The sequence below is a fragment of the Nothoprocta perdicaria genome, unplaced genomic scaffold, assembly GCF_003342845.1.
Source record: "Nothoprocta perdicaria isolate Ctin4 unplaced genomic scaffold, notPer1 scaffold_19, whole genome shotgun sequence".
NCBI lineage: Eukaryota > Metazoa > Chordata > Aves > Tinamiformes > Tinamidae > Nothoprocta > Nothoprocta perdicaria.
This window is the reverse complement of record NW_020455093.1, coordinates 6,753,593-6,766,966: the sequence shown is the minus strand read 5'-3', so window position 1 is coordinate 6,766,966 and position 13,374 is coordinate 6,753,593. Positions and strand designations below refer to the sequence as shown.

Here is a 13,374-nt window from a genome sequence, read left to right as displayed (position 1 = left end):
CCTTCCTTCCTTCCTTCCTTCCTTCCTTCCTTCCTTCCTTCCTTCCTTCCTTCCTTCCTTCCTTCCTTCCTTCCTTCCTTCCTTCCTTTCTTTCTCATTCATTCATTCATTCATTTATTCATTCATTCATTCATTCATTCATTCTTTTCTCTCTCTTTCCAGAGAACATCCTAGATGGGGAGCATCCAACACAGCCTTAGCAAGATGGCTCCCACCATCCTATGAAGATGGTCTGGGGCAGCCCCGAGGATGGAACCCTGATGCCCTCTACAATGGGGTCCCGCTGCCCCCGGTGAGACACCACACCGTGAGGTCACCCAAAACATTTACACTCAGCTACCACCATACATGACACCATACACACACATTTATGTGTAGACAGGGCACTCAGCCTCAGGAGCAGCTTTATTGGAAAGGGCCTTGGTGGAGAGCAAGCTGAGCATGAACCAGAAGCATGTCCTGCCCTGGGGCACCAATGATGGGACGGTCCACAGATCAAGGGTAATGACTGCTCATCCTAGGGAAAACAAAAAGATACAGAGGCTTCAGAGAGTGGGAGGAAATTTAGTCACAATCCCCCCACTCATTGTGGGTGTTAACCSTATAAATACTAATCAGATAAAAGTGCATGCATGTGAGTAACTATATGATATTGCATCATTGGTTAGCTGAACAAGTACTGCTATCAAATCATAATTTTACTTTTTAGATAACTCAAGTTACTGCAACTCAAGTTAATGCAACAAGACATTGCAATATTTATGGATTTTATAGACTCATACAATTATAAAATAACAACACTGCTCTAAAGGGAAATTTAGAGGGAATTTAAAGGGAAACATTCACATTGGAAAATGGGTGAAAAATTCTCACCCATTCTCAGTATGCGAAAATTTGGGCTGTTTTTTTTTTCACTGTTTCTGGTTTCTTGTCACTGMTTTGCAACATGACTTTTAAAGAATTCACAAAACCTTGCTATTTTAACCATCATATATTTAATAAGGATGAGAAAGAATTTAATGTTAATGTCACTTCTAACTCCTGCTCCTTATTAAATACCATTGTGTTGCACAGTACAGTGTTCAGAGAGGAAAATCTGACATTTTTCTCAGTAGCTTCTCAGAAGATGGTACAAACTGCCTATTTCTAGATTCATTATGGTGTGTGCTGGTGAAGTGAAACACACTGAACAAGAATTTATCTCACTGCAATAAGATGATCGTATTTGTTGCATTGTATCAGCATACCTCCCTGCTATATTTTAAAGTAAGTTAGGATAAAATTGGTGATGTGTATTCTATTAGCTATTTTTCCTCATTTGCAAAACTAGGTTATTTTTGTACTTTTAGCTATCTATTTATTTCMTTTAAACGCCACCATACAAATAATGTGAAAGTAAGAGATAGTGTGAGGATTATTGTAAAGCAGTATTATGACAGTGTAGCTGTGCAAATTAACAGTGATAAGAATATCTTAGCAAATTGCAAGCAGGAATGTTGTGATTTGTGATCACTGAACCTATTCAAACACTGATACAAGGACTGGTATTTCTGATGTGCTCCATGGTGCCATGCATCTTCACTCTTGAGTATATAAGTATAAAAGTCTGATGTTCCTAAAGAGTCCCATGTTGCCCCTTGTCCCAATCTATTTAACTGCTCTTGCCTTGTATTTTCATTATATTTTTCTTCTATGAGAGGCTCTGAAGTACACATACATCAGTGTATGTGTTGCCCTTTCAACTGCTTGGCTCCTAAGTCACCTGCTCTATATGAAGGAATTTGGCAGCATGAAGGAGGAATCCCCAAATTTTGACAACACACTTGTCAGCATGTACTGACTGCTGATTTAGGTTTAGGTTGCTTATTAGTGTATGTTGGCTACACATGCTGCCCCTTATCTACATCTCTGTGTTCACAGAAACATGTTCTAGTTTCTCTCTGGCTGGGRAAATTAAGCAGAGTTTCAGCTACTATTCATTTGTAGCCTAGTCCATCTTCTCCAGAGTTGAATAAGCTACTCCATTTATGCATGGAGCAGAAAGGAGCTGCTGTCCATCTCCACTGAATTCAGGTTGCCCTGCAAACAGAGTCCAAATGAGCAGAAAACAGAATAAACAGAAAGAAAACTTGTAGACAGTCCAAAATAAATACATAGTTTTCCAAATTCTGTGAAAAAGAACATATCAAAGATACAATGCTCATTTGGCAAATATATAGAAAAATTCAGCTGARATATCTTTGAATCTGTGCATGGCACTGAAACCTCAGCTTCTGAACAGAAATACAAGCCTGTCAGAACAGTAGGATGTCTTTGTTTTTGTTTTTTAAGGAAACCATTAAAAGTGCTCTGCAACAAAATGTATCCCAAAGGAAAAAAAAGAGTGCTTTTATCACTGCTCCACCTGCTTTTCAGTGCTTTATCATTTTGTGAGAGGTAAATACTACCTGCCACTCAAAGTAAATTAATTCTCTCTTCCCAGGTTCGTGAAGTGACGAGGAAAATTATTCATGCATCCAATGAGGCYATTACTGAAGACAACCTATATTCTGATATTATTATGGTCTGGGGACAATATATAGATCACGACATTGCATTCACACCTCAAAGCACAAGTAGAACTACCTTTCTAACTGGAATGGAGTGCCAGATGTCATGCGAAAAGCAAAATCCCTGCTTTCCAATACAGGTAGGATTTAAATGCATTTGTTCATAAGAAACTCCAGTCTCTAAACAGGTGAATAATGGAAAATACATTAGTGATATACACACACTGAAATAGCTGTACAAATAATAATAATAATAATAAAAAAGATAAGTCACCCAGAAATAATAAAGCAGGAAGTGCTAGAAATATTGCCACCCAAGGCAGCTACTAAATGAAGCTAAAATGTTTTGTAGAAATAAATAAGTTTCTCCATGTTCAGAAAAAAAATATATAGCTAAGGTATTTAGTACAAATATCATACTTTTCCATCTCATTTTTATTTTGCAGAGAAATCTTGTTACCCTAGAAAAAAAATATTATTGTTCTCCTGCTTCAAGGTTTTGAGTTCCATTGAGGAAAATAGGCAAGTAGTTATAAATAATTCTGTTTCTAAATTGCCAGCTTGAAAAAGTGAAGGCATCTTAACTTTGCTCAGTGAAATAAAAGATATTTCCAGCAGCTAATAAAAACTTTTGAAAAGAGAAATCTTTTCAATATATGTATAAAATACTCTTCAGGGGGTTGCTGAGACGTACATATCGCATCCTTGCTTTGTGTAGATAGAAGGCACGAATTCAAAGCTTGTTATTGGGCTAGAAAAAACATAAACTGGTATAAATATAGGATCCCGTATTCTTCTCTGATTAATTTATAAGCATTTTCATTCTTTCGCATAGAAAACAAGTAGCAAAATCAAACCACTTCTTTATGATACCAAGAAGCTTGGGTTTTGTTTTGTGCAGTATCCTGTCCGCCTCCTCATGCTGTGTTGAGACCATGCCAATTTCTGTCCTTGGGCCAATGCCCCAATTTCTGTCCAGCAATTACTTTCCTCAGTAGGAAATCAAACTGGGKCTCGATTACTGAGCAGCTTCTATATCTGTTGAAGTCAGAATATGATATAGATTCAGTCACAGTATCGTCTAAGTCACAGTAGAAAATTGTGAAACGGTATCGACAAATGTATCCATGCTCTCATTTTTGCCTTAAGTTCCTCATTCCATTTCCATTAAACTTAAAAGAAAATATTCTGTGAACATTAATAGGAACAGAACTGGATCCTATGTTGTCTTCTACTTGGTTAGAGAATTAAAACCATAAAGATGACCAAGTGAAGCTAAAGACTTTCTGCAGTTTTGCTATAGGCATGATAAATTTATTAGCTCTTACCAAGGAGATATGGACTTTTGAAAGGTTACTGAGCTTGGCTTGAGAGCATTTAGAAAGAACATAGACCTGTTAAAGAACCATATTTTCAGGACACATTGGAAGTATTATGCGTTACAGCAGCTGGATAACTYGGTTTAGCCACCACAGTCCCAATAACAAAAATTCTTCCATAGCCCTCACAAAAATCTTTGAGGTGCTATTTGTCTCAAATTTCCATCCGGAATAAGAAATTATTTACTCTGTTTATGCTGTTAAGCAACATCCTTGGAAACTCTCATTCACAAAGTCACATCATGAGATGCTAGGRCAGAAGTCCTACACGTTTGATGTAATGTGATGAGCGATCTGGACTGTGCCTCCACCATATGATAAAATGTGTTCATGCCTTGTCTCCCTTTTAAAAATATATAAATTTGCTCATTAAACCGGAGATAGAAAAATGCAGTAGTTTTCAAAGCTTTAGATTTTGTATTTATAACATTTTTTTTCTTTGAAATAAAGTGATTGGTATTGATTTTTAAGTATAAAAAAGCCACATTTTATTGCTAAATAGATTGTCATATTGAGAGCAGACTCATTTAATTGTCCATAACTTGAATAAAGTGTTGATCACAAGGATTATAACAGTCTAGTCATTGAATCCTGGCTAGTTCACGCTGCCTGGGAATCCCATCTACCTAATAAGCAGGCTACTTAAGGAACTGCCTAAGAAGGAAGCTAACGTTCGTGTGGCAGCATTGCTGTGATATAAAAAGAAGAAAGCTGCATAGATTGCCCTGGCATATAAGTGCATCCTTCAGTGCTCTAAATATGGGGTATATTTGCAGTCTCTATCTTGGAGTTGCAATGAGGTTCATCATASAGTGAATTTCAAGGGTGCTGCTGAAGGCATGTAGTACATGTAGTATATGTYTAACATAGCCTAGGAAATGCTCCTGCTCAGCAGTAGCCTAGCGCTGAATGGTCTTAAGAAAGACCATTCGGGAGCTTGCAAGTGTCTGACAGAACAGCTCTGAGGGAGTCCTAATAAAGAAGTTCAGACATGAGGCTTTAAGTTTATGATGAATTTTCCAACTTCAGGATCAATTACTTGACCACAGCACTGAGTCAGTTCCTTTTTTTTTTAATTTTTTGTTATTTCATTATTCATAGCCTAAAGAAGGGCATATGAAGATGGATGTTCTATTGCTTTTATCATATTATATGTCAAGTACTTCGTGACTGCTTTTGTCAAAGACAAAGAATAAACACCGTGATAAAAAAAAAAAAAAAAAAAAAAAAGAAGTGGTAGTGTAACTAAAGGAACTATTTTTCAAACACTGAAGCAAAGAGCTAATAATAATTCCCCATAGAATAGATTTTCTCCTGAAATTTTAAGTAGATTAAGTTGTTCATTTCTACTTGTTAAATAAATATTTGGAAAACAACCACAGTTAGTTTTTTTTATTTTGTATAAATAGAAACGGTGGCTAGTTTCATCAGTGTAAACATAGAAGCTGCAATTTGCTCTCATCCTGTATTCCTAGAATGGCAGCACCCAAGGGAGAATTCATCCACAGAGGAGGACAATGCTGCTTGGCACCACAAGCCCTATCTGGGGGGGGTTGCTGGGAAAAAGATGTTTCTTAGGCTATTGGAACCTGTCTGGAAAAAAGTGTTCTGAGTCAGTGCAATACATGGAGGGTTGGAAGTTGCAGTAGTGTATTAATATTTATAACAAATATAGGTAAATGATTCATAGGTTGGCAGGAACCATGATGATTTTGTATTATGGCCATTTTCATAATAAAGGCTATAGAGTTCCACCCAGCGGTTCTTGCATCAAGCCTGAAGCTTCTGGTATACAAYGAACAACTGTTTTCTGTATCTCTTTGGAATCCTACAGTATGAAAAAATAATGAAAAGGCACTAGTTTTATTTTGTACTTTTTTTTTCACAGCTTGACACATGCAACTGGGATGAAGAGATAGTTTGTCATTCCTCAGATGATTATTTCACGTTAGTGCTGAGACATAACAAAGCATTAGAAAGACTTCCATGTGAGAGCTACTGTCTTTATACACTATTAATTACACTGCTGACATTAAGATAGGCACAAACCCATTGTCAGATACAATCCTGAAAAGCTTTCAGTCAAAATAGCTCAAATACAAAAAGGTGGTGAAGAAACAGAGGCACAGAAAAGTGACTTGCAAAAAATGACATGTAACATGATAGGTTACTGTCTAAGCTACAGATGGATCAGGCTGCTTGTGTTCAACAACCACTGAAGTGAATACTCTCCTTTTTCTGCTGTATTTCTGAGCCATTGACTCTTCTCTGAATTTCACTAGCACAAATATAGATTTATGTTTTCCTTGTTGGCAAAATTTCATAAGCCATCAACTTTTTTTTTAAGCCATAATTCCTTGTAAAAACAAGGAGACCATTTCCCACAGAACGAATTCACAGTACCAAGGGGTTTTCGTTACTGAAATAACAGTTTAGACATTGTGGAGCACTGAAACAATTAGTGCTTCTCATTTTGCTAGACATCAAAGGAATTTCACCATAAGCAGGTTCCACTGTGCGTATATAATAACAGTTTAAATCAGTGTGAGACTATACTATGAAAGATATTGTAGCCCAAGAGGTCTTTTTTTTTGTGTGTGTTTTTTTTTTTCCTTCTAGAATGATGCAAGGCAAATAAAAAATGATATGAATATTATTTATTAGTTTTGGAGAAAAAATATGATTCTATACCTCATGTCAGCAGGAAAAAAATATATTTTCTTCTCAGGTTGTTTTTGATGCCATCTGAATAATAACATAGTAAACCTCTCATTTACACATTCAGCTGCTGGCTGCACACTACTTATCCCATGAAGAAGAAAAGGGTTGCATTATGCAGTTCTGCTGGTCCCTTACTGTTCATTACTGCTGTTTTTCTCCACTGGGGGACAAAATGATTTGAATTAAAATTGCAGAGGCAGTTAACCAAAAACTGGTCACCATGAACTTCTTGCGCTGTTGATATGCTTTGTTTATGCTTCTTTGTTCAATGTCTTAAAGGCAGCACATAGATTTTTTTCTCAGTGATACTAGCACTCATCCAGGCTTTCCTGATAACTAGAAGCAGGAGGCACGAAACTAAAACAACATTCTGTGCCTGTCAGATTCAGAGAAACTATCTTCTTCATGAGAGAAGAGGTTTTAGCTCACATATTACCAGATGAAGGGAGGAAGAAGCCAGAGTTACAGCAAGAGACTTATTAATAAGCACTAACTGGAAAATCCAAGAGAAAAAAATTATTAATTTCAGTAACAAGTGAAAGTAATAAAAAGCAAAATAAGGTACATATTTCCTTCAAAAAATATCCAAGACTAACTAGTGAAAAAAGTACAGAATTTGTTTGCCAAGCAATGATTGAAATACAAATGAGACCCTTTCTTAACTAAAGAATTTCTTGTTACCAATCCCTACTATCATGCATTCTCTGTAAAGAGAAACTATTACTTGGTATAAAGTGCAGGGGCATTATGTTATTAAATGAAGCTCTTGAATTCCATTCCTATGTTCTCTTGATTTTTTTAACCCCCATTTGATGACTGTTCTATCTTCACAGGCTAAATCGTTAAAAGTATGAAGAAGAGATTGCATCATTTTATTTAACATCTGTGGTATTCAGTCTCTTCAGCCAAAGAGTTTTCAAAAATGAAGAGCAAGCAGACAGAATACAAAGAACAAGGATTAGATCAGGTGTCTGTACAAAACAGAATCATTTTCTCTTAGTCAAATGTTTGAGAACCTTTTTCTAAAGTATTTCTGCAACTTTAGTAGCTTTATATATTTCATGCATATCAATGGATAAGGAAACATCGGATATCCCCTGAAACTCAATAATCCATGATTTTTATTACATTTTTAACTCAGAATAATCTTTTTTTTTTAACTCTTTAAATAGACATATTTTTATGTCCCATTATGGGTGCACACTGATGTATTGTTAGGATTTAGAAGTAATGTGGCTTTCAGAATGACAGAGTTCATGAAGTCAATCGGAGTTCACGAAGTCAAAGTCTGTGATAGAGAATGCTGATAGATTTTAGTCATTTCAAAATCTGACTGCTTGTAATTTAGTGATGAACTGAAATAGTCCTGCTGATCTGTTTCCTTCTTGAATATTCTACAATGTGAAGAAAACATTTCTCCCACTGCCTTTTCTCTTCCCTTCCAATATCTCTGCTCACCTCTCTACACCTCTTGGGTTATGTGCATTGTACTTTCAATCCTACTGCAAAACTTCTAGCTTTCAGGTTAGCACTGTGTTCCCTCCTAACACTGTTACCTATATTCGAGATCCTTTTTCTTAATCCTCTTAGGTGTGTCCCACTCCCTTTACCCACTACCTTTACCATTCTGCATCGCTGCTGACCGACATGCAATGCCCGATAACTACTTGGCCCCAGCCCCTTGTCCACGTGCAGGCCAAACTGATAAAGGACTTGCCATCTCTCATTTGGGGATGACTTCAGGCAGACTTTGCTATTTTATAAAGATTACCAGCATGTAAGACTTGTAAGAAAGACAGCTGTTCCTGTAAAATTATGTGGAGAAATGTTGGTGAAGGACTAGCAGAAAGCAGAGTGAATAATTGCATATGTCTTTTTTATCTTAGGAAACTGAGATCAATTTGTGTACTGAAACAAAGATTTTTACAAAGTGCTGCTGCAAACAGAAAAACCCTTCATTATATTTTTATATACACATGTAAACCTGCTGTTCCACTTGGTATTCAGGAGAACATAATTTGACCAGATGTTCACATGTCTTCATTGTGATACCTTCCGTTATGAATTTTAATTGGGAAGCTAGGCTGATCTACATGTAGAAATGTGTAAAAGTTTTGCACATTTAACTTGTTTTTTTTTTATAACAGATAAGTGTTTTCCTTTTGCTTTTTTTTTTTCTTTTAATTTCTGTCTTTGCTTAAATATGGTTAAATCATCTTTTTACTTAAATCCAAGGAAGAAAGAAAAAAATTAGAAAGTTTAGAAAATGTTGTTGTGAAAGATGAAACCTGCACAACTCAAAACTGAAGCGAAGGGTGGAAATTTTCAAATGAGTCCTAACTCGATATCCACAGGTCTGTTACCTTCACTTGTATTTCTTCCACAGGTAACCACAAATGATACATTATCCAATGGGATGGATTGCCTGCCCTTTTATCGTTCATCTCCTGCATGCGGCACTGGCGACCATGGTATTCTCTTTGGAAATCTAACAGCATTAAACCCAAGGCAACAGATTAATGGCTTAACTTCTTTTCTTGATGCTTCTACTGTCTATGGCAGTACACCTGCTACTGAAGGCAAGATCAGGAACCTGACAAGTGGAGAAGGCCTTCTTAGAGTAAATTTGAAATATGATGATAACAACAGGGAATACCTGCCTTTTGTAGACCTGATCCCCTCCCCCTGTGCACAAGACCCCAATGCCAGTGACAGCGAGAGAATTGAGTGCTTCCTGGCGGGGGAAGGCCGATCAAACGAGGTCATCTCACTGGCGGCCATGCACACGCTCTGGCTGAGGGAGCACAACCGCGTGGCCCGAGCCCTGAAAAGCATGAACAGACACTGGAATCCCGAGACCGTGTACCAAGAAGCACGGAAAATTGTCGGTGCTCTACACCAGGTTGGGTGATTATTTGCCTCTAAATATTTTGCAAGGAGTATTGTTAGAACAGAACCAATTACAAAATGTTAAATGTGTTTCCATGGATGGTTTTGGGCATCGTGTTTTCCTTTTTCTTGTCATCTTTTTCTGACCTATAAATTTGGCATTTGAAGAGTCCATTCTGTTCCYCAGTTTTGTGAATGCAATTCCCCTGTCCAAAATTCAGTTCAGRTCTCAGACCTCAGCACTTTGACCTTGATGAAAGTTTCTATTCTACTTCATCTTCAGACGCCTCCCATCTATCRAGGCTCCTGAAGTCTTAAGAGACCTTTTAAGATGCAGTTATTTGTAGTATTTTTGGTAAAGAAAACAAGTAAAAAGTAACATCTCTGTATTTATATAGTGTGCAAGATGTTTACTTTCTCCTAGCTGTTACATAACCAAATAACTTCCTGTGTAAAATTGTCCATGGAGTTCTCAATGCCATGTTAATTTATAAACTTCAGGGCTACTCTGGACTGGGGGCTACTCCCTCTGAGAGGGAGACAGAGTGGTAAAAATAAAAGAGAAAGAAGATTCATACAAATGTTTATATTAAACCAGTGAACGGGAAAATCTATCTCTACTCAGTGTTTTCGTATTTTTTTCCCAAAGTATTTATCCAGACTTTTTTTTTCTTCTCATTTAAAGCTCATATATTCAGTGTGAACAGCTTCTGTTCCTACAGATCTCCATGTGAACCATATTATCCCTATCATAACTGAAACAGAATGAACACATTCAATGAGATTCCTCTTATAAAATTTGCAGTAAAAAGGAGTTTAGTCACTTTTCTCAGAATTTTAATTCTCCATGGTACTGGAGAATTCTTGATGGATTCTCCATCAAGCATATCGTAGAATTAATTCAGCACACTGATTTATTATTATTATTATTATTATTATTATTATTATTAATTATTCGTCTGAAGATGAAGTAGAATAGAAACTTTCATCAAGGTCAAAGTGCTGAGGTCTGAGATCCGAACTGAATTTTGGACAGGGGAATTGCATTCACAAAATTAATAATAATAATAATAATAATAATAATAATAATAATAATAATAATAATAATAATAATAATAAAGAGTGATGAAGTATTCCGAGAAAAAATGTAAATGTAAAAGTTTAATTTAAACATTTATCAAGTTACAAAGCCCTATAAGTGCTGCTTATGCAGATGCCTCTGCACTCTGAATCTGATCCCCCAAATATTTGTTCCCCTGGGTATTTGCCAGCACTGAATCCTGCTGGCTTGCAGTGTGCTGGAGGCCACCTGCTCCAGGAGCAGCATGGCCTGGGGGCACTTCCAGTGCCACATGGAATGTTTCCTCTCAGATCAGGACCCAATCTGCTGTGGGAAATGCACAGCCACCCCATGAGGCTCTCCAGAGTGGACCCCTCTCCCCTCCCAATGCTGATACCCACTGCTACCAAATGGAGGCACTTTTGGAAGAAAAGCTGAGGCAGGAGAAGGAAGATTTCACTATTATGATAAAAATCTTTTCCCKTCTTCTGATACAAGTCTTAATCAGCAGAAAATGCAAAACTTACCCTTTAAGAAACCAACTTCTTTCTCTTGCATACTGCTATTTTCACTTAAACCCAAGTAATTTTAGAAAAGTAACACACCTCATTTAATTATATTTAGTCAGTCCTTTTGAAAAATTTGGCTATTTTTTTCTTCTTTTCTTGACTAACCATGTGAGCTCCTCTGCTGTAAATGGGCTGATTGCATTAAAATAATTGCATTGCTAGGTTGGAATGTCTGTTAACACCTGCTAGAAGAAAAGAATAAATCCAAAAGTAGATCTCTGTGCATTTAAATATTTTAGATTCCTTTCTGGTAACATCACAGTTTGTGCAAGGCAATACTCTGTGTGAATCTRGGCTACTCATTATCTCTACCGGTATCACACACTAATGAGATTTGCTTGTGGCTCATTAGAAATGTGCCTGAATTATATCTAGCTGGTGCAGAAGCATTCATTCAAAAGATGTAATTGGAGTATCTCTATTAGCACGGTATGATAACCACCACATTAATGACAGCTCTAGTTTAAGTTACTTTACATATCCACTAAAAAAAAATTGTTTCAGTTGCTACACATTCCTAAAATTCTCTCTTTTGTAATGAATGTTTTGAAGTGTATTTTTCGCTGGTGGGTATGTAATTATAGAGAATTGAACAAAAAGCCTTTCCTTCTTCCTGGAATAAGGAAAATCAAAAAATACGTCTCTAGATGATACTTTTACTCTCAGCTGCTTTTTCTATAGTATAAATAGCTCTGGTGACAAGTATCTGATAAAACAAACTTGACAAAGTTACTAAACACATAGCAAATGTCTGTTGATATCCTGGACAAAACTGATTTGGGGGACATTGTAGGCATTACAGAAATAGTACAGTTTTAGGTATATTTCATTGATAGGTAGTAGCTTATCTATGTCACAAGAGGGATCAATTTTCTCTTTGCATTTTATGTGAACCGCATATGCTTAACTATAGAATCATTACCATTACATCCCAGTTCACAGTGTTTTATGCAAAAAGATTTTTCATTGTTATTTACTAACTGAAATGACACTGACACCTTGTTTTTGTCATGTCTTTTATGACCTGAGAAAACAGAATCAAGACACCTACTTTTATGTTCTCTGAAATAAATAGTTTATAGTTGTTTTCTTTTAAATCACAACAATGAGGGCAAAATAGAGGGGAAAAACATATAGAACATTGCAGGCTAGGGTTCTGTTGCCTTTCTATTCACAATGCATATATGATTCAGTATAAATTGTGTAGCAAGCTTTTTCTGGCAGTTTGGTAACACTCTGCTTTTGTCTTACCCAGAAATTGGCTGATTTGATAGGAAATGTTTGATATGAATGAATATTGAAACACACTTCCTCTTTTGTTAGTTAGTCATATACATTGCCAAAGTAATCCAAATACTGATCACATGATATGCATTCAAAGAACAATGACCAATTTTCATCATTTTTTTACCAGGTTGTACCAATCCGTGGTTCTCTTCGGACAGTAGAAATACTGACAATATTGTTTAAAATGAACTTCTTCATCGGGGTCTTAAAGTGTTTGGAATTGATGCCATGAAATGCATCTTTATATTTATGCAAAATATAAAATGAAACAAATTTTAAAATCATTCTTTCAGAGTAAGGAGTGCAAATAGAAGAATTTCAACAGAAATAGTACATCCTCTTAAAACCTTATGTAAGAGTATCACTTGTGAGTACTTCTTGCAATGAGCCTTTCCTGGAATTTGTACAGACAAATCTAAGCAAACGAAATTCAGAAGTCCTGCTGCTTCGAGGCAAAAATAGGTGTTACAGTGTGCTGCTTTGTTTTGTTTTGTTTTGTTTTGTTTTGTTTTGTTTTGTTTTGTTTTAGTGTGGTTCTACACTAGACTCCAGATTCTTTTTACTGCAGTCCATATTTTATAAAAATCACCTCTGCTTGATATAACTCCAGTAACATTAAACGTTTCTACAACTTTTCTTCCTTTAATCAAACCTGAGCATCTTCTAGTACAAGGCAGGCATAAGACTCAGTTTGGCCCATTGACCTTTAAATATTTTTAAATAATGGCCCCTGACAGGGAATAAGAAATTAAGATCTTGCCTCGAGTAAATAGAAAATATGAAATACCCTTTCTTTTGGGGAAACTGGCCTTTATGAGCTGCTTAACTCGGAATTTCATTTATAATGAGTAAAAAAAGAAACAASAGTCACATCAGAATGTCACATTAGTTTGTGTCCAGAGCTGACCTAACCATATTTA

General features: G+C 36.3%; 1 protein-coding gene across 1 annotated transcript in view; it reads left to right on the top strand.

The window, feature by feature from the left end:
• The window catches only part of TPO (thyroid peroxidase), a 42,045-nt gene that overhangs the window by 11,866 nt on the left and 16,805 nt on the right, over positions 1-13,374 (top strand). Inside the window, exons 5-7 of the mRNA XM_026037068.1 lie at positions 163-292; positions 2,483-2,689; positions 9,036-9,551. Of these exons, the coding sequence (XP_025892853.1) occupies positions 163-292; positions 2,483-2,689; positions 9,036-9,551 (853 nt within the window). The remainder of the gene's footprint in view (positions 1-162; positions 293-2,482; positions 2,690-9,035; positions 9,552-13,374) is intronic.